Below are 21,064 nucleotides of genomic sequence, written 5' to 3'. Positions count from 1 at the left end.
CACCATAAACATTTTGTCTGGGTGGTAGTACTGTGGGCAGGGTTCACAGATGGTGACTGGAGTGGTGAGGAGTGCGGGCCTCATGATGAGACACACATATCCAGAGGAGGAGATGGGAGAGGGATGCTAAGAATAGCCCAACTTCCCCAAAATCTCTGCCCACTGAGGTATGTGTCACCTTCTGGGGAAGATCTTGATGTCTAGCAAAGCCCCCGTGCCCATCCACTTCCCATCGTAATCGTGACACAACACAGCCCTCATTCTGCCAGAGTTTTTCCCTGCCCACTCCCATCTGCCCTAGCCATGCTGTCACTGTCCCTCTTGTCACCTTTCTGCTCTGTAGGGACATGGTGGTGATCTAAAGGTGTGCAGAAGGAGGTGAATTTAATGTATCAGGGATATTTTTTGCTACAGGGCAGCTCCATAAAAAGATTTACTAATTATATCAAGATGTCATGCGTAAATTTGCTCTTAAAAATACATTTCTGTTCCTTAGCAGGACAGGTCTGTCCCTGTGGTGTTGTTTGTCACAGATGACTTTACTAGGTGATCTTTAATAGCGAGGTGATCTTTAGGTCTCTTCCAACTCAAGCCAGTCTGTGACTCTAGGAAGACTCTTAGCTTAGCTGACATGGGTGAGCCTGACTCTTCTGGCTCCCCTGCCCTGAAATGGTTGGTCTGTGACTGCTCTCTCTCTGCAGTGCTCTGACCTTGGTTTTTGCCATTGCCAGCTAATCCTGCTGCACAGGGCTAGCCCAGGGGAAAGGACCACCTATTTATTTATCAGCAGTGACAAGCTCTGAGATGATTGCTAGGGCCAAAGACAGGCTGTAGACACAGCCAAGGAGGTGGTGGGGTGCTCTTCCAGCTGCACCCAGGAGAGGACAGGGACATCTGCACAGGCTGGCCCTGCTGGGTGCTCTGTGAGAATGTGGAAAGTCCCTGACTGTGCAGAGTGCTCAGCCCTTGGTGATCCCCATGAACCACATGGGTTGTGTCCCAGCAGAGCAGGGGGTGTAACCACGGCCTGTAAAGCTTGGGACTCCCACGTGCCTCAGGACAGATTCACAAGGTGTAGTAGCACTCACAAGGGGTTTTTTTCCCTTCTGCTGATCAGAGCATATGTCCCCATGTACATGGCTCAGCCTCTCATCCCTAACTCCCTCCATGTTGGGTATTCCCCAGCAATCTCCCTCTGTGCTGCCCACAGTCCTGCATAAGTCCCTCTGCCTCCATCCACCCATCCTTTTACGATAAATCATTAGCAGAGGCAAGATAACATCTTTCCCTCTGCCTGTCCTTTCAGCTCCTCTTGCTTTTTAGTTTCTCTTTTTTTTTTTTTTTCCTTTTTCTCTTTTCCTTTATAGCTGTGGCAGACTCAGCTAAAGGTCAGCGAGGCAGTGAGCAAGAGGAAAGGGAAAATTGCCTGATGACTGAGGCAAGAATGTCTCTTCCCTTCCCCGTGCAAAGCTTCCTCTCTCCAGCTCCTTTCCCCCCCAAATAAAAGCTTATTCACACCATCATTAGCTGGGTGGGAGGGAGTGAGGGTGGCTGTGAGGACATCGGTTCTGGGTGGGGAGGAGCTAGGGACATGGCTGGGGCATTGGGTGACAATGTGTTGTTTATTGATCGGTGTGGATGGGTTGGTTTTGTGGGCTGGGAAAGAAAAAAAAAAACAAACAAATACAAGTTCATTTAAGGTGAGGCTGGAGTGATAAATGCTGGGGTTTGCTGGCTGATCGACCCGGCGCCCATCGCTGTCCTCGGGGAAGCAGCCAGGCCTCCGTGTCTCAGCAGTGGGTGGTAAACCATGGCAAAGGAAATTTGGGTCAGGGCTGCCACCTCGCCCAGGCAGAGTTTTGGGAACCAAAGGAGTGGCTGTGCCCCTTGGCACAAGCAGAGTCCAGACCAAGTCCCCCTCCCGTGTGGGCTCTGCTGCACCCTCATCCATCACTTGAGCTTGAAACCAGGGGAGAAGGAAGGGACTTGCCATCACAGCCCACACTGTGACAGCATCTCCCAGGAGCAGAATTCCCTACCAAATGAAAAGGTTTAATTTCCATGACTATTCCGAGGGGTTTAGGGTGGGGTTTGTGCAGGCTGAGAGTGTGTCCTCACAGTGAGGTCTGGTAAGGTCAGCGTTAGGATTTTAGGCAAAGAGATGGTTTGCCAAGGGAAGTAAAAGGTGGATCCAGCTCTCATTAAAATGGTGTAATGGAGCACAGTGCATTTGGATGGTGGTTTGGACCAAAACATGTTTTTCTGCTAGGAACAGTGCATATTTTAAGTTGGAGAAAGGCAATGGATGCCCAAGGTTGGCCCAAAGACCTGGAGACAACTGGGGAAAGAAGGAGAGCCCTTTGCAGATGAGAACGATTGCAGCCATCAGATCTGGGAAGCCTGGGAAAAGAATAACAAAGCAGAGATGTTAAATAGAAATAAAAGCGCTTTCCTCCCATTCTTCCCTCAGAACTTCGGGGAATCGAGGGCGAGCTGGAAGAAGGCATTGTTCCTGGGATAAAGGCTTTCCCCAGGGATGGTTATGCTGCAGCCAGGGCACTGTGGGTTTGACCCTTGCCTGCTCCCAGACCTTGCTGGTCTCACTTGGGACCAGTGGTGGCATCTTGCAGGACCCCATTGTTCCATTAGGCTTTTATCTGGTGAAAACACTTTCAGCAGTATTAGGAAGTTGTCCCATCTGCTGTGCATGATGGTCTTAAGCAAGAGGGATGTCCCACTCTCTCCTTCCAGCCCTATAAGCCCTCTTGACTCTGGCCTCGCTTCGTTTCACAAAACCTCTCTAAATTTGTCCCTGAACATCTCCTTCTGCCCTTTCAGGATGGTGAGATGTGAACATGCTGACATCCGTCCTGCTCCAAAACCTCTGCCCCATGCCCAAACACCAAGGACCATGCTGAGGCATGCTCCAACAGTGCTTCGTATTGCATGTCCCCCAAAACCAGGAGAATAACCAAGGGACTTTGGTTCTTGCAGCCTGGCCATATTTCTTCTTTTCTGTGGCTTTCGGCAGAGTCAGCAAAATGGAGAAATTGGGTGGTTAAGGCGAGGGAGCAGCAAATGTCAGTTGAACCATCAGAGCCCTGTGTGCAGTGCAAGAAGTGCCCCGTGGGTACTGAAGATGTAGAGATAATAAATAATATTATTTGCCATCTATTGTTCACTGATTGTCACCACTTTTGCCTTCCCTAAGGATGGCTGGAGCTGGCTGTCCCTCATCCAGCTCTGTGCTCCCATGTCTGTGTGTGAGTCAGCAGGGTGGCCATGGGCCACCACAGCTCAGTGCCCTCCCTGCTTCATCCCCTGGTGCTGCTGGGGAGGGGGAGCATTAGGACTAGATCCCGAGGGGCTCAGCCCAGTTCTAGGTGACATCTGAGCTCTGCAAGGTAGGAGGGATCACAGCCAGTGTGGCTGTTGATGAGTGCTGTTGGGAGGTTTGCCTCCTCTGGTGTCTGTCTCATCCTCAGCAGATGTTGTTGGGACACCAAGGAGGTGGCCCTGGGGCTGGGAGCTGCCACCTCTCTGCCAGCCCTCTGCCAGGAGCAGCCAATTCCAGCCCGGGTGGCTGGTGCCAAGTGCTGTTTGGATGCGTTTGTTTGTTCTTACGATGCCATTTAGCAGCCAGGTAACCTGAGCAGTTGCCTATGGCAGCAGAGCAGGAGGATGAAAATTCTGTCTCAGTGGACTCAGGCTTAAAGTGATGCCATGTGGCAATAATGCCACTGTGGTCCCTCGAGGCACCTCACCAGCTGGTGTCCCACACGGGCAGGCGACACAGGGAGGGCTCTGCCACCTCTCATGCCCCATAATAACCCTATTCCCACCCCTTACCCATGTCCCTGTGCTCTTCTCCTGCACAGGGCTGATTTTTTGTTGAAAGTTTTAAGTTTCCTCTTGACACTTTCCTTCACCCCACTGAGGTCCCTCTCACTGGCATCTCCTTGAACACATTTCAGTACATCCCAAACTTGCTGTCACTTCTAAACTTCACAAGACTGTGCTGCTCAGCTCCTCCAGGTCATGGATAAGGATGCTAAATAGGGCAGGTCTGGGGATAACAACTTGGTAGTCCTCATCTCCGGCCTTTAGGCAGAGTTGAGTTGGAACCTAGTGGCTACAACCCTCTGAGCCCAACCATCCAACCCGTGTTTTTACCCATCCAGTTGTCCTGGCTTGGATACAAAGGGACTGGGTCTCAGGGGTGACAGGGAGCTGCCTTGGCACCATTCCCCTCTGAGCCCCCCACGTGCCTCGGACAAGACTATTGGGGCAGGTTCAGAGCAAACCCCAGGAAGCAGCTCATCACAGAAGGACTAATTAAACTGCAGAACTCCTTCAAGCAGGACCAATTCATGGAGATCCCTCCAGCTTGAGAGGGTTATTGCTGCTGAGGCTGGGTGTGTACCCTGGGGTATCCCCATTATAGGGATGTGGTCATTGGCCTGACCCAAGACAGATGCTTTTAGGGTCTTAATACCAACCCTGGGGACCGAGGGCAGCTCCCAGGCACTGTGAATCAGCGGGGATCAGACCCGGCAGGCTGGCAGCAGGCAGGACAGTTGCTTCTCTGCAGGAGTTGTCTCCTACTTCCAGTCTGGTTGGCAGAGACAGCCCCATTTCAGCATCGTTTAAAATCTTGGCACGCTCCCATCGCTTCCCTGCCTTGGTACACGCTGCTAACTGAAAGCCTCGGGGTGGTGGTGCAGGGAGGATAAATGCTCCCCATCTAATTGCCTTCCCCCCACGTCTGAGTCTGCGGTGCAGCGTGTAGACGGGTATCCACTCCCCTCCCTTCTCTTCGTGCCTGTTATCTCCTGGGGCCATGCTGCGTAATTTAGCAAAATATTCTAACACGGTAATTAACGTCTGAACTTCAAGAGGGCACTGCCTTTTCACTGTCTCCTTCAGAGGAAGAAAAAGGAAAACCTTCCCGGCTGCAGTCGGATGAGCGAGGAGGGTGGTGCTCTTTGGAAAAGAAAATTGTATCTTTTAACGTGGGTCGTGTTGGGTTTTGTTAATCACTCTCACTTTTTAAAAAGCATCAGCCTTTTGAGTCAAAAAAAGGGTCTTTGACAGTGTAATGAGATGCTAGGATTTTTAGTATTATTCTCCGAGTCAGAGAATGAAACAGAATTTTTGCTTTATCAAATGAGCAAAGGCACCAAGGGGGTTGGATTTTGACCCACCCCATGGAAGCTCCATGTGATGGAGCCTGATGTGAACAGAGAAAACATGTTCTTTATGAAGAAGGAGACTTACATCCTCACAGAAGTCCCCTTCTGGTTCCCCCATATCTGGTTCTGCAAAAACCTCAAAGGTTTGGTCTCCGGTCTGGTGGGACTGGGACAAACTGGGAAGTGTTTTGTCTAGGGAAAGGATGGAGGAGGAATGAGGGCTGTGGGCATGGGAGGGGAGGCATTTCAGAGAAGGAGTGAAAAAGAGCGACTGGGGGCCAGGGACATGGGGAGGAAGGAGAAATGAGGAGAACAACAAGTGGGGAGTTGTCTTGGGAGTCCAGGAGATGGGAGTTGAAGATGTGGAAGAGCTGGGAGGAAAGTCTGGGGTTTGGAGCAAGTGGGGCACGGGGGTAAAAAGGGGTTGTGGACTTCCGGAGCCGTGGCAGGAGGCAGAGTGCAGGAGCAGAGTCTGCGAAGAGCAGGGGTGGGTGCCTGTCTGTAGGACCACGCAGGGCAATGGTGGATGTCCCTGTACGTCTGTGCCTGCCATACATAAATAACCATGCAAAAAGCTCCCATGCCCCCAGACCCCCATAGCTGTGCTGGCAAAAACACTCCTGTGAATGCAGCTTATTTGGGAAACAACAGATTTCTTTTAATCCTCGCCATTTTGATGAGAGGGCACAGTTAAGGTGGAGGAGGTCGAGTGTTTTTTGGGAGCAGATGAGGACAGGCCAAACCGAGGAGGACAGTCCAGTGCCTGGAAGCCCATCTGCCCTGTTGAGTATTTCATGTGCAGGAACATATTCTTGGAAAGCCACAGGACTCGTTCAGTCCCAGCATTAAAACCATGGTGTTGTATCTTAAATAGGGGAGGGGAAATGCCACCCTCGTTTCTCTGCGACCCGCAGAGAAGGCAGAGGAAGCAATTTGCGCAGATAAAGAAGTGAAGCCAGATACCATCTCACAGGATGGTCCCTCCTCCTCGCGTGGCTTTGTTTTTCTCCCTCGCCCTCCGTACCAGGCATTGTTAGTTCCCAAAAACCCTTTCAATGGGATGTAAACACAACTATTTGCGTCTGCCGCCGCGCGCTCGCTGCCTCTGCAGAGCCAGGAAAGCGCAGAGCCTCCGGCCAGCCAGGGTGGAGCCCGCTGCAATCAAGCACCATGGTCTCGCCACTGTTTCTTTCCATGTTTTGTGTTTCCCCGGGACCCTTGGGATGAGATCACATCCTCCTCTCCCAGGGTTATTATGTCTTTGGACAGGCAGGATGAAGCCAGTCGTCTGGGTGGCTTGAACTCCCTGTGCACCCAGACCGGGTGGCTCTGGTCGTCTGTCCTGCTCACCTTTGGGTCCTGGAGGTCCACCTCCAGCCAGGGGATATGTAACCACCAGGCTACTGTTGGATGGCAGCATCCGGGTTGATGAGTGACCAGATTTTCTTCATCATTGTCTCCAGTAATTGCCTCTTAATGGTTTCCATCTTCGCAGGAATTCTTTCTGCTGTTCCAGATCCGGGGAGAGAGAGTGTCGTGTTTCATGGTTTCCCTTGTCTACAGTGGAAAGGAGTAGGAGGAGTTTCCCACGACTGGGTACAGGATTTTGTTCCTCTGGCCTTAATTCAATTTGCTGTTAAGTATCTCTGAGTTCCTCAGGAGCCTGACAAGGAGGATAACCAACATTTTGGTTTACTCGATGCAATAAACAAACTAATCTCCTCTTACCATCCTCCCAGGGAGTCCTGGTTGTGTAATAGGAGAACAGAAGTCTCCTCCTGAGCTGAGAAGAGCGCATCAATGTAAAAGGAGTTGGTGCCACCAAAACTGGTTTGGGTCATCCAAAATATGTTAGAGAAAGTGCCTGCTATGGACAAGGCTATGATGCAGCCACGCAGGCACAAGCAGCTCCAGCACAGAGCTCCTTCCCCCCTGTGCCACTTCGTCTGGGCAGCTGCTTGTGGGATCAGCAGTGGCCCATGCTGGTGGCCTCTTCCTCTTGGAGCAGCAGGAGCTGCTGTCAGTACATTTTTCTCCCAGGCTGAGACCACAACAGCCCAGTCAGGCAACTGGGAAGAGGGTTCCCTCCACGAGACACATGATGTGGTGGCACCTTGTGCATCTTCTGTAGGCTTGAAAACTTCCCAGATCCCCAGAGAGCTGTGAGCAGAAGGGAATGGGGAGAGAAGCACCATTGCTAGTGGAAGCAGCTGGACACAGACTGCCTCTCCTAGCTCAGCTGTGTTTTCAAATCCCAACAAATCACATTTTGGAGCGCTGCAGAGCCTGTGCCTTGTGCAGACATAAGCACAGGCAGCTCTGTAAGGGAAAGGTTTTCCCCAACATTTTGTGTTTGGGCAACCTCAGCGTCAAATGGGTGAGCAGCAAAGATTTCACTTATGCCTGTGAACTTCTAGAAGTCTGTTTCCATGTGCTCATTGTTTCTTCTCTGGAGAAAGTCAGTCTCATTTGACTTCCCTCGATCCCAGAGAGGGTCTCTGTGCCCCTTTAGAGAGGGTGGCACTGGCATAGCTTGTTGGTGGGCACAGGATGAGCTCAGCTGACCTTCTGATATCCTGGGTCAATGAACTGATACATCTGATGGTAGCAAATTGTAGAAATGCAATCACTCATCCCCACACCCTTGTTTGTACTTTGCATTTTCCCCAGTCCTGGCTGTTTTCACCACTCCGTGCCCTGTGACAAGAAGAAAAGTGGAGCTGTACCATTGCCTGTGTCTCAGAGAAGTGCGTGACTGTCCCCATGCAGAGCCATGCAGTCCCATGGATCTTATCTCAGGCATCTTCCTTAAAGACTTGTGACAGTAGGTTGATAAGGGGCTCCTGGAAAGGCAGAAAATTGCTACTGATGTCTGTCTGCACAGAGCCCGTGAAGCAGAATTGGCCTGTGCTCCCAGGAGGACCCACCTAGCAGACTGTGAGGATTCCAGGACGTTTTGGGGGCAGGAGTTCCCCATCTGTGGTCCATTAGAGCAGGAAGAGTACCTGCAGAGCTGTATTAGCACCTAAACTGCACTGTTGGATGTAGGGGATGATCACAGAGCCATAGCATGCTTTGGGGTGGAAGGAACCTTTAAAGCTGATCCCATTCCACCCCCTGCCATGGGCAGGGACACCTTCCACTATCCCAGGTTGCTCCAAGCCCTGTCCAGCCTGGCCTGGGACACTTCAGGGATCCAGGGGCAGCCACAGCTGCTCTGGGCACCCTGTGCCAGGGCCTCCCTACCGTCAGCATAAACAAGTTCTTCCACCTATTTAGTCTGAATCTCCTTTTTTTTAGTTAAAAATTATCACCCCTTATCCTGTCCCTACAGGCCCTATAAAAGCTTTGTCCTTACTTTTCTTATAAGCCCCCTTCATAAGGGAGTCTCTGTGATGATCCTGACCACAGAGCTGAAACAGATCCATCTGTCAGAGGACAGAGTCCATCACGGCTCTTCCCAAGGCCCTTTCTGGTTAAAAGCAGGACTGGGAAGCACCATCCAGTAAATCCACTGCATTTCCAGTGCAATATGTCCACTCTGCTTAAGCTCCAGGTGGCACAAATAACTGATTTTTCACTTCCTCATGGAAATAAGTCTCCATTTTCCCCCGTGGCCTTGCTCCACACCAGTGAGCCAGTTGCAGCACCTCGGCGATGCATTTGCAGCATGCTGGTTCCCCTGTGGGCATGCTCCTCAGTTTCTGGGAGGGGGGAATCCTGGGAGGCACCTCCTCATGACCCAGGTGCGGATGAAAAGCATACCTGTGGGCAGCCTGGGTGTCCATGCGTGTTGCCACTGGACGCATGAACCCGTCGGGGAGCCAGGGTGAGCGGCGTGTGGGCTGCGGTCACCCCAGCTTTCCCTGGGTCTCAACCCAGCCTCTCCGTGGCTCTGGGTGGATATTTTCCAGGTTTCTTGCGCTTTCACACTGGAGTCATCACCAAAGCATCATAAAACACTGCATGCTAAGGGGGTAGTTAGTGGCCGGCGTTGCTTATGTGTCATTTTGCAAGCGATATTGTACACAGTAATTAGTACTGTGCCTCGCAGGAGATGTATCATTGCATCTGGAAAGGGTAATGTGTGCATTGGGCTGCTCCCACCCCATCTCCTGAGGAGAATTGCTGAAGAACACAATTAAACCTCCGTGGTTTGGTGATAAGGGACAGTGGGGCAGGTTCTCCTGTCCTCCTTGTGGTGTGGGCACCCCTGAGAATACCAAGTAAGCACTTCAGCTTCTCAGCAGGCCGGGTGATCTCAGAAAGCAGATAATAAACCCAAATATTTGGGGTATATCCCACTGCCTTCGCTTTTTGGTTTGCTCATGGTGGTCTGCACCCCATGCACGTGCATCTGTTGCTGTTCAGGAGGATCAAGCTGCTTCTGTCCGTGGTGAGGCACAGCTGCAGTTTTGGGGCTCTTTGGGTCCTTCAGCCGTGGCTGCATGTCTACCCCATGTGGCTTATGATGCCTATCTCTGTAAAGATGTAAAGGGAAGGTTCTGGGGCCACAGAGGCCAGGGAAGATGAGTCCCAATAGCACACCATGGAAACCAGTTGCACTCAAGAGCCACCCTGCAAGGCACTGCAGCTCCCCACAACACACAGCACTTCCAGGAGCAGACCTTAAAACTTATTTTGGGTTGCTTATCCAAATATTTAGCACCCAGAGCCCACCTGGGCACATTGGCTCTGCAGAGGACCTTGCCCAGTGCTCATCTCTCAGCGTGACATAGAAATTTGAAAGAGAAGGCGCCTGGTGTCTTCCACCAGTCTGCAAGGCTGAGTCCAGCACCAGAAACAAAAGTGAGAAGCCTTTCGCAACTGAGGCTGGGTATTATATGACTGGCTGGGCAGATTCTGGCATGCAGCCTCCTCTCTTAGGAAATCAGGCAGACTCTTTGTCTGCTTTCCAGCAGGAACTGCTGCTTTCATTGCCCGGCTTCGCCCGATACGGGGGAAACCGGCTGGAGAGCAAAGGGAAGTTTTCGTCGCAGACAGCCCCAGCCTCCGGGGGATGATTACAGGTTAAACTGAGGAGTGCGTGAGTCCCAGCTCACCTGCCCTGTTGTCTGCCTCATGCTCCTCTTTCAGATCCCTCGTCCACATCCACCAGCTGGTTTGAACCCTGTGGGAACCTGGTGGAGAGGGATGGGATTGTGCCCGTAGTGGGAGTTGGGCAGAGGCACACAGCAGGGAGGAGCAGCTATAAATAGTTAAATAAATAATAGTTCCAATGTGGGAGTGCTAATTTAATGGGTATAGAGTGTTTACCTTAAAATATTTTAAGTAAATATGAATTAGATTGCAAACAGTGAATGCAGTTGGCTGGGTGGTCACACGAGTGCCGGGACTTTAGGGCTGTGATTTCCCTGGAACTCTCAAAGCATTTTCACCATTTTTTCTTGCAGTCCTGGTCAGGTCTGACTCAGGGGTCACAGAGCTTTGGGAAACACTGTGCTCTGGCTGAAGAAACCACCCCAATGCTTTGAGAGCCTGGTGCTCACATGGGGCACCATCAGTGGGGGTGAAATACTCTTTGAGACATACATGCAAGTTGTCATTGATGAGTGAGGACATCCGTGGTGGGAACACAGGCAGCACAGTCCATGTAGTCAGCAAGGTTCAGGGCCCATGCCAGGCTCCCTGATCTCCTCCTGCCCCATCAGGCAGAGGTCAGAAGCAGGTACTGCTTACACCCCTGCATGCTATGGCCATGATCAGAACATGCAGAGAAGCAGTGCCATCATTCTGATCCTCCAGGCTTCAGTCCTTTGCACTGATGCAGGTGGCTGGCAGCCATCTGTGGCCATGGATTTGGACTCTGTTTCCCCAGAGCACCAGCAGATCTGACTGCTGGGCTGTCCCCTGATGCACAGGGATGCGCCTGGGCTTGGTGGGCAGGTTGTGGGCCTCCCCAGCCTACATGTCTCAGGCAGAGGCTCACCTGTAGTGCTTCAGACTGGTATCTCTTAGTGCTCTGATGGAGCAGTGGAGCATGTGGTACTTGGGTGGACAAGTGGGGCACGTGGTGCCTCCGGAGCAATGGTGCTCATGGATCCTGGATGGATGAGGTGCAGTGCATGGTACCTGGATGGACAAGGTGGGGCATATGGTGTCTCCATGGACAAGGTGTAGCACATGGCACCCTGGTGGACACACTGGAACACACGCATTCTCCTTGTTCAGCCAAGTCACATTAGATGGTGTCCATGAGGGCAGCTTGAAGTTGGAGGGTGCCTGCCCAGGGCTGGGGGTAGGATGTGTTCTGTGTTTCATCATAGAGAGGTGAGACTGTTCCTCATTAGCCAAGTGTCTGAGCACTTGACAGGGACATGTTCATCCTCACCAACACCTTTTGAGGTAGGGAAGCATGTCCCAACCCTGTGTGTGGGAAGCTGGGACTAGTGAAGTTGCAGCCTTTCTATGACCACATATCCTGGGCAGGGAGTAGGATCACTGAGGAGACCATGGCAGAGGAAGGGCTGGAGTCAATCTTAACTACTTTCGTGCTTTAGTTTTCATGTTACATTCTTTACTAAAGAATAGCAAAAATAAGAAAGGTGTTGTTAAAAGGTAATGTCTGTTACTCTCTTTGCAGCCCTGCTTCATGCCACGCTCATGAGCTAAATACCCCAGGAGGGAATATCTGGACTACTGCCTGTTTATATTTTTCCCTAACTGATATATTTTTTCATTGTTGGTGTTGGGTTTAAAATAATCTCATATTTTCTTGTGAAGAATCTGAACTGTTTGTGAGAACTTATCTCAGAGCACGCGGCTTGGGCTTAACTAACATTTTCCAAACAACTCAGCAGAAAGATAAACTGGGGGGGGGGGGGGGTGGGGGGGAGAGTGGGAGTGTAGAAAAAAAACTGTTGCATGATTTAAAACCCTGGCTGAAGCTTTGGCTAACGAGAGATAAAACCGATGGACAACGTGCTCGTCAAGATGCTGTAAACACCATCTTCAAAGTGAACAATCCGCCAAAAACAGAAGACAGTGAAGACAAAACTCTGAGAGCAGTGATAATTCCTTGCGTTACCTCTTTTTTCCCCTATCTATTTTCCAGCCAGTGTGGAGCTGGTAAACAAACAGGCATTTATTTGTAGATGAAAGGAAACATGGAAAAACAAGAGTGGGAAGGAGAGATGATAAGGCTCAGAGTCACAATTCTGATTTTAACTAATGGATGTGACTTTGGAGTAACGTTTAGTTATGCTGAGCAATTTTTATAAGGGCAGTTTTAATCAGTTCAACTGCTTTTAAAAAGTCTGCCTTTCTCTAATGAATTTCAGATACTAGTGAAGCCAGTTTTCCCATTTTTTCTGCTTTTGCTCAGTGGTTACTGTACACAGGGATTAGCTCAGGGCCATCAGGGCTTGTTCATCCCAAAGTGATGGGATGCAAGTGGCTGTAGCTTCGAGTGTTGCCAGTACCTGTAATTGTCATAAGGATGAGAACAAAGGAAAATGTGTATTTTTGGTCCTGTTTCCAGGGTCCTTGCTCGTGGTTTCCGTGTTTGTGGGGTGAGACATGCTGAGCTCCTACACTTTGCCGTTGTCAGGTGGAGCTGTTGACCATCACTGCACACCCTGGGTTTGAACGAAGAGAGATGAGCATCTTCCTGCACCATCCCATGCCATGCCCAGCAACATTTTGGTCCTTCCTGAAAGCTGCTGCTGTTTGCAAGCTCATGTTTGTGACACAGAGTTCATGGAGAGCAGAGCGGGGTTGGAGTTGGTGCACCTGAGACTCCGTAGTTTCGTTGGCACCCCTTGCCCTTGCACCACTGTGTAATCGGCCTAGAAGGAGCTGTATTAATTACAGTGTTTTGGATGTAACCCTTTCCCATCAGGCAGTTTTGTGGCTGTCAGAAGTGTCCCCAACGGGGATGGAGAGGTTCAGGGGTGGGTGGCAGAGCCCTCCCCTTCCAAAGGGCCACTCCCAGGGCTGTGCTGCTCTGGTGTGGTTGGCAGACAGCTGCATTTATTCCCTGTGTGTGTGAAATGAGTGTTTTCTCACTGCCTGCCATGGGATAAAAAAAGCAATGCAACCTAAACAAAATTTATTATGGAAGTCGTTAATCTAAATTTTACCCCATGTTTTGTCACTCTTTACCTTTAAATCTTTGTGTTTACAATCTCTTTTCTCCTCTCTTTCTGATTTTATGCCCTTTCCTCCTGGAAGTGTCAAAAGCCAAGCTGGACAAGGAGATAGAAGGAGAGTCATAAGGGAGGAGGAAGAGGAAGAAGAGGAATTTCTCACTGCTTCTCTCTTCTCTCTTTCACAGTTGTTGCAATCTCAGGATGTGAAGGAAGATGCTGTGCTTTGCTGCTCCATGGAGGTAGGAGGCACCTCTCCATCTGCCCTGATCCTCATTGCTTTGCCCCTTCTGTCCTTGCCCGTGCATGTGTGAAGCAGCTGTTTGATGTTTCCAGACCCAACAGCTGTGTTGTCTCTGTGCATTTTGGAATGATCAAATGGTTTGGGTTGGAAGGGACCTTTCACGGTCATTTAGTCCAACACCCCTCTGCAATGATCATGGACACCTTCCACTGTCCCAGGCTACTCCAAGCCCCATCCAACCTGGCCTTGGACACTGCCAGGGATCCAGGGGCAGCCACAGCTGCTCTGGGCACCCTGGGCCAGGGCCTGCCCACCCTCCCAGACAGCAATTCCTTCCCAATATCCCATCCAGCCCTGCCCTCTGGCACTGGGAAGCCATTCCCTGGGTCCTGTCCCTCCAGGCCTTGTCCCCAGTCCCTCTGCAGCTCTCCTGGAGCCCCTTTAGGCCCTACCAGGGGCTCTGAGCTCTCCCTGGAGCCTTCTCTTGTGCAGCTGAACAGCCCCAGCTGTCCCAGGCTGGCTGCAGAGCAGAGGGGCTCCAGCCCTGGAGCATCTCCATGGCTTCCTTTGGCCTCACTCCAGCCAGTCAATGTCCTTCCTATTCTGAGAACCCCAGAGCTGGATTCAGGACCCCAGGTGAGGTCTCACAAGAACAGTGTAGGTAGAAGACCACCATGAGATAAGAGATGACCCGCTGAGATTCTGTCACTGGGCTCCTGATGCATGTAAATGGATGCAGGAAGTTTGGTAGCTGGGCTCCCATCACAATATTTTATCATCCTGGTTCCTTCAAATCTCACCCTCCATTAAGTTTTTAAGCACAGAAACAGCTGTATTGGAGCAAAAGCTGCCCCATGACTCACACAGAGGTTTGCTGTGCTCAGCAGCAGTTTTGCAGAGAAGCAAATGACTGGACATGGCACTCAGTGCTCTGGTCTGGTTGACAAGGTGGGGATCAGTCACAAGTTGGACTCAATGACCTTGGAGGTCTTTTCCAACCTAATTTATTCTGTGATTCTGTGAAATATAGCAGTTTTATTGGTTACTTTTTTGGGAAGTGATTGGCCCACGGAGATAGATGCTTTTCTTGCAGAGAGTGGTTGAAGTTGCAGCCTGAATAGTTAAAACTCAGCAAAGCAGACAAGGAGGAGGGTTTGATTTTTAAGGTGAGGACTTTGGGGAGCTCTGTTTTGTGGAGACCTCCGTGATGGTGGACTTATCACTGTCCGCCCCAGACTTGGACCTTCTCTGCACTGCTTCATGGAGGCTCTCCAAGGAGTAATTGTTTTAGAAAAAGCCTTTGGCTGTCTTCAGCAAAGCAGCACAAGTATAAATGCAGATCTCGGCAGGGCAGGATTTGTTATGCACACAGGAGCGTTCTGCTTATTCCAGCTAATGACTGGGAGTCACTGGGAGCTCTGAATCAGCGAGTAAATGAAGGGCCAGGTAGAAGGCAGGAATACCACATCACAGCCTGCACTTTGTTTTGGCAATAGCATGATTTTTAGGTGGGATTTTTTTTTTTTTTTTCAAAAGCAATCCGTCGCTGCCACCTTTGAAGTCAGTGGGAGCTGAACCATTCACTCCTCCAGCAGCCTGGTGCGGATGCTTTTGAGAACCTCGCCCTTCGTGTTCAGCTCTTGGAGCCTGCTGCTGGGTGGTTTTGGTTTTCAAAAGCCACGACGCCTTTAACCTTGCCTGCACCAGGCAGGGGAAAACCAAAGGGACGGGAGGTGTCTGTAAAAAGCCAGAGGGGTGTTCCAATACCATAGAGTGATAGAATCATAGACTATCTCAAGCTGGAAGGGACCCACAAGGATCAGTAATCCATGGTTGACCCCTTCTTCTCCCAACAGCTGCAGAGCACCGGCCGGCTGCTGGAGGAGCAGCTGCCTGAGATGATGACAGAGCTGCTGGCGATAGCGCGCGACAAGATGCTGTGTCCCTCCGAGTCTATGCTGACCAGGTCCCTGCTGCTGGAGGTCATCGAGCTGCACGCCAACAACTGGAACCCCCTGACGCCCACCATCACGCAGTACTACAACAAGACCATCCAAAAACTGACGGCTTGAGGGGCAGGGCAAGGTGGGGTGGTAAGGGACGAGATGAAGACGTGCGCCTTGATGGGACCCGGCAAGAGCTTTTCTGATTTAAATCCCCCAGCAGACCAAACCCCAGCATGCTTGAGAATACGTTCGTGGGGTGGGGCGGGAGCAGCATGTTTCTTTTTCAGCCGCGTCGCCAAGTGCCACCCCTCCTCCCTGCCGTGGTTTTGTTTTAGGGGTTTCTTTTTCTGAACTCATTGCTCAAGCAGCAGCAGCGCATCCCGCCGGGTTATTGTTTGGCTTTCGAAAGAAGACAGAGAATTTGGAAAAGGAGGAAAAAAAAAATAATCTAAGTGGGGGCTAGTATTGTTTTCACGCCGTCCTCCTGCCTTGCCCTGGCCAACTGGCAGGAGACAGCAGGCAGCAGATGTCTCGGGAGGACAAAGCCAGGCACACACTACACCAGACGCTCATAATTGATGGCTTTTGTCAAGCGGGGCTTGCGTTAGGTTCCCCCCCTCCTTCTCTTGTTTTCGACTTTCTGTGTGTTCCCCCACCTACCCGCCACCCCTTCAGAGGCAGATTGGAGAGCGGGACAACTTTCTTATTTGCACTGGGTTTTCTTTTTCTCGAGCATTCGTAATTTCTTCTTATCTTATTGTCTTGTTGGACGGACAGTTGTGAGCGGCTTGGGGACGGGGAGAGCAGCGCCTTCTCTCGAGCTGGGTAACGGTTTATGTGAAGATGCTTGAAGCAGAAGGAGTGTTTTAAAGGAGTCCTAAAGCCACTGCAGAAGTTACATAGCCACCATCATCTTGCCAGTAACCTCCTCGGTGGATTGAGAAATGTGTCCTTTGAGCTGGGGGCTCTAAAAACAGGGGATTCTGTGGCTCTTGCTGTTCAAGTCGCCATTATTCCTCAGCCACTATAATCATTTAACTTTTCTTTGTAATAATTCTTTTTTTCCATTGAAGGAGTGCTTTATTGTTATTACTGTCATGGTTGTAATTATACATTTAAATCCAGGCCTGTTGTAGTTGGGCCTAATAATGTACAGGGCAAGGGAGAAATGAAGGTTTGATGTTCTTTGGAGACTGGTAAATAGAAGACAAGCAGTGCATAGCAAAAAAAGAGGAAAAAAGAAGAAGGAAAAATAGAAAAAGCCAAAAATAGAAGTTTTGAGCCTGGCTTCTAACTAGCTGAATATGCTATCCAGCGTTCCTAGGTGTGCAGTGTGCAGGAGCAGCTCTGTCCCGCGCTCCGTGTAAGTGGTGCAGTGTCATCAAGGCATGGGGGACATCTTCAGAGAGGCAGAGTGTGCTCGGGGATCCCCAGGCTGCTCCAGGATCCCCTCATGGCTCCATGCTGGAGCATCCCGAGGGAGAGGACGGCTGTGGGGGACGGTGGTGAGGTGCCACCTGGAGGGTGAGAGGCTGGGCCAGGGCAACGCTTGAATCGTGAAGAAGACGCAGTGGGCTCCTTATTTGCTGATCTAGCAACACTTTGACTTGGGAAATCCCTTCAGGTGCTTTTTCCAGTGAAGCCTAGTGAGGGTGCAGGAGCCGAGGAAGGCACGATGCCGTCAGCCCATCCTGGTTTCTTCTCACTGCTCAGTTTATTTCCTTTATGATGGTAAGAGAATTTGTGCCGCAAGGATGGCACACACGGACCCTGGACCAGGCAGGCTGGGCCTGAACTCAGCAGCTCAAACCCATTTTTCAAAGCAAAACGTTGCATTTCTGGTGGCTTGTAGAGAAGAGAGATTTCACCCCGACCTCCTTGGATGTGCAGTATGTTCTCGGGTGCCTTATGAATGTGTTGGTCTGTCTGCGATGGGGAGGAAGCTTTTGCTGCAAAATTCAAAGGGCAGAAATTTTCAGCAGAAAATGCATTGCAGGGGGTGAGAGTCATGATGCTGCAGTTCAATATTATCTGAATTTTCATCTGGTTGTCTGCTGATCCAGTTTTCATTCTGCACCTGGAGCAAGAGGAGCGAGCTGGAAACAGGAGCTTCAGTTTTCCTGTCTACCCAGAAAGCAGCAAAATGATTGCTGAGTGCCCTGGAATTGTCCGGAAAAATTAACTTTTGCTTCACTAACTCAAGCCCAGGAGCTTCGCATGGTGACGGCGCCTTGCTTTGGGTCAGCTTCGTTAGTAGCAATGTGGTTTGATAGTATTAATGAGCAGATGAACTTCATTAAGGCGGCAAAGCCCATCAGTATTACAAGGCTCAGGGTTGTGCCCATTGCTCTTTGTTTTTCCTGCTCCCTGAATTCTCAAGGAGTGGAGGAGAAGGGGATATAACACCCATCACAGTGCACTTAGGCACAGTGTCAGTCTTCTGGGAGAAGGCCTGAAAAACAGTTTTGTCTTGATTTTTTTTTTCTTTTTTTTTTTATGAACAGAGAAGTCCTCTAGCAGGGACTGCAGCCTGATGGGTTGGGGTGCCAGGGATCCCGCCAGCAGTGATCCAGACTGCCACTCTGGCCCCTGCAGATTCTCACTTCCCACAGAATTTTTTCTTGGATTGTAGTGAAAGAAGAAAAAAGAAAAGAAAAACACAAAGAATTGGGGATGTTGTTTCTAAAAACTTGAATTTTCACCCATCAGTGCATCAGGAGGCATTCAGAGTCAAAGTGTAAGCCACTGAGCAGTATTTCTCCTAAAGCATTTCCCTAACCCTACCTGCTGTGAGAGTTTATTCAATTTTCTCATTGTGGGCAATCCTGCAACCCCCACTGACCTGGCTTGGCCCATGACTTTCCCTTCCAACACTGGAAATGAGGAACTTTTATGTGAAATCCGTCGTTTTTTAATGTCTTGCCATTTATCTCTGCTATTAACATACATTCGTCCAGCCATTAACTGGTACATCAGTCACTCTGTTGATGTCCGAGAATCAAAATGTTGACCAAAAATGGCGTTTTTTTCCCAAAAATTACATGCTGCCAGTGGTATCTTTCTGAAGTCCATCCGTAGGAAGCCTGCGGGCACATGACATCATTCACCAGAGTACTGTGTTGGGAAAAGAGGCACCACAAGGACATTTGATGGGCAGGATGGGGAACAGTGCTGGGGAATTTTTTGGGTGAGAGCACCTGAGGATCCTGGAGTGTTTTCTTCTCTTTTTTTTTTTTTCCCCTTTTTTTCCCCCCCATCTTTTGGCTTACTTTAGAAACGGTCGCCAAAGAGCGTAATTCTCCAACGTGTTTTTAGGCGCAAAACCACTGGCTACGTCTCCCCAGATCAGCCAGATTCCATTTTGCTGCTCAATAAAAGTATCTGTGTGGGGTTTTACTGTGTTGTCCCCATACAACTACATCAGCAAAGGGGAAAATAACCCTCTCAGGCCAAATGTGTGTGGGGCCAAACGTCGGGGTGGTGTGGAGGCGAGTGGCTGCAGCATCACCTCTGTGCCCATCTCCCTGGGATGGAGAGCAGGTTTGCTGACTCCTTGCCAGGCTCCCCAGAGTCTAATTCACCTCATTCCTGGTAAAAATCTTTCCAAACTGATGGGTTTTGCTACACAGAAAGTGACTTGTTTGGTTTCCCCTTGAGGGATTCCACTGCTGTTCGGAGAACTCATGTGTATATGGAGGTGAAAAAAAAATGGGGAGAAAAAAAAGGAAAAGTAAGTGATTTGCTTGGTTCCCCTCTTCCCCTGAAGGAGATTAATTAGTATCTATTCTTGGCATGATTGATGGCTTTGAAAGAAAACTTGTCAGAATAACTTATGATTTATTTTCATGCTTATTTTTATAACACCCCTCACTTGGAGATCTCTCAAAATCTTAAATATGATTTTTTTTAATTTCCCTGCTGGGTATTTTATGGCTTTACACTAATTTTGCTCTTCTTGGTGGTAGCTATTAGGCAGTCCTGGTGATGTTTTCAGTATTTTTTCAGAAGAAGTGATACTAAAGGTTGCAAAGTCCACTGGTGATAGCCAAGGGAGCTGCGGTGTCCTGCAGAACACGAAGTTAATGCTAGCAATTCTTCTTTTTTTTTTTTAAATGTATTTATTTGCATTTGAAAAAGCGACATTTTTAATTTAATCATATTTGTTAAACTAAGCGCTTTAAATTTTTTTTTTTTAATTTCAAAAAAAGAAAAATGTTTTGGGGAGAGTAAAGACTAGATAGTCATACTTAGAGAAATCACAAACTCATCGTTTTCAGCATTTCAGAGACTGTTAAAACAAGGGAGCTCATAACTCTTTGTGGTAATTCAGTCTTTGTTTATAGAACATCCAGACCCACTGTATGCTATAAAATGCATCATCTGAGTAATAAATGTTTAAAGCTTGACATTTCCCCATCTCTTTGTGGGTACGCGCTGTCGCTTCTCCTGCTCTGGGAGGGGCCGTCCTTTAGTTCAGGATGGAAGGAAAGGAATATTGGGTGGGTGGGAGCAGAATATCCCTCGTGGTGCAGCTCAGGAGGGCTCCGTGGGGACAGCTCAGTGCTCCTGGTGCCAGGTCACATCCTGCTTCTCCTCCTGTGGGGCTTGGTCCCTATCCCCATCACTTCTCACAGGGGTGAGGGTGAAAGCTTTGGGAATGGTGCAAAGGGCTCAGAGCTCCATGGATGAGGGATTGAGCCCCTCTCCTGATCTGCCTCCACTGCTGCCCCCTCCCCTGCTCCCCATCCTCTGCCCAAAGCAAATTTCCCATCTCTTTGTGTCCTACCTCAGCTGAGCCTGGGGGTCTGTTAGAGGATCCCCCTGATTTAATCACATCCATTCCACCCAGTGCTACAGCAATGAGGGCTCACCAACCACTGCTGCCTGTTAAAAATAGTCTTTCAAAATGATATTCAAGATGTTTATCACAAAATCACAGAATATTCTGAGTTGGAAAGGACCCACAAGGGCCATCAAGTCCAGCTCTTAAGTGAATGCCCATACAGGAATACCAACTGAGCCAATCTCAGAAAAACCAGGTGTACTACGAGGTCTCCTTTGGAAAGCTCTTCTCAAGCCAAAGGCAATTAATTTTTGTCTAACTGAAATGCCTGTATCTTGTCCTGGCCTGAGGGAGGGAAAGAGAGGGAGAAACAAGATGTGAGGTGAAACAAGGAGTGACACCACCACCCAGATCCCACAAGGAGATTCATGTTGCTTCCCACACCTCTATCCCCACATTCCCCCTCCATTTCCCTCATGCCAGAGCATCTTCTCCCTCTCGAGTAACAGGCTCACAGGACACAACTAAGCACCACAGATGTCCAAACTCCCCCAGGGGTCACCCCCTCCCAGAGCCAACATGCTTGCTCCAGAGAGCAGGGCTTTCTGGGAAGCCCCCTACCTTGCCCATCATCGGTGGAGGTGTCTTGACTGCAGAGTGATGTCCATTCCCTGCACACCTCACCTTCTCCCACCACTTTAAGCAATGGTGGGCTTGAAACTGAGCCTCAGACAGTTGGATTCAAGAACACTTGTAATTTAGATCAGAAACTGGGAAGGAATTGCTGGCTG

At 49.8% G+C, this 21,064-nt stretch overlaps 1 protein-coding gene across 6 annotated transcripts in view; it reads left to right on the top strand.

The window, feature by feature from the left end:
- CTIF (cap binding complex dependent translation initiation factor) overlaps nucleotides 1-19,896 on the top strand; it is a 150,025-nt gene extending 130,129 nt beyond the window's left edge. For all 6 annotated transcript variants that reach the window (XM_048291353.1, XM_048291355.1, XM_048291356.1 and 3 more), the window contains 2 exons: nucleotides 13,489-13,542; nucleotides 15,401-19,896. In XM_048291353.1, the coding sequence (XP_048147310.1) occupies nucleotides 13,489-13,542; nucleotides 15,401-15,616 (270 nt within the window). In that variant the 3' untranslated portion in view covers nucleotides 15,617-19,896. The remainder of the gene's footprint in view (nucleotides 1-13,488; nucleotides 13,543-15,400) is intronic.
- Nucleotides 19,897-21,064: the final 1,168 nt, after the last annotated feature.

The sequence above is a fragment of the Corvus hawaiiensis genome, chromosome Z (assembly GCF_020740725.1).
Source record: "Corvus hawaiiensis isolate bCorHaw1 chromosome Z, bCorHaw1.pri.cur, whole genome shotgun sequence".
Classification (NCBI taxonomy): domain Eukaryota; kingdom Metazoa; phylum Chordata; class Aves; order Passeriformes; family Corvidae; genus Corvus; species Corvus hawaiiensis.
This window is presented reverse-complemented; position numbering and strand designations above follow the sequence as displayed.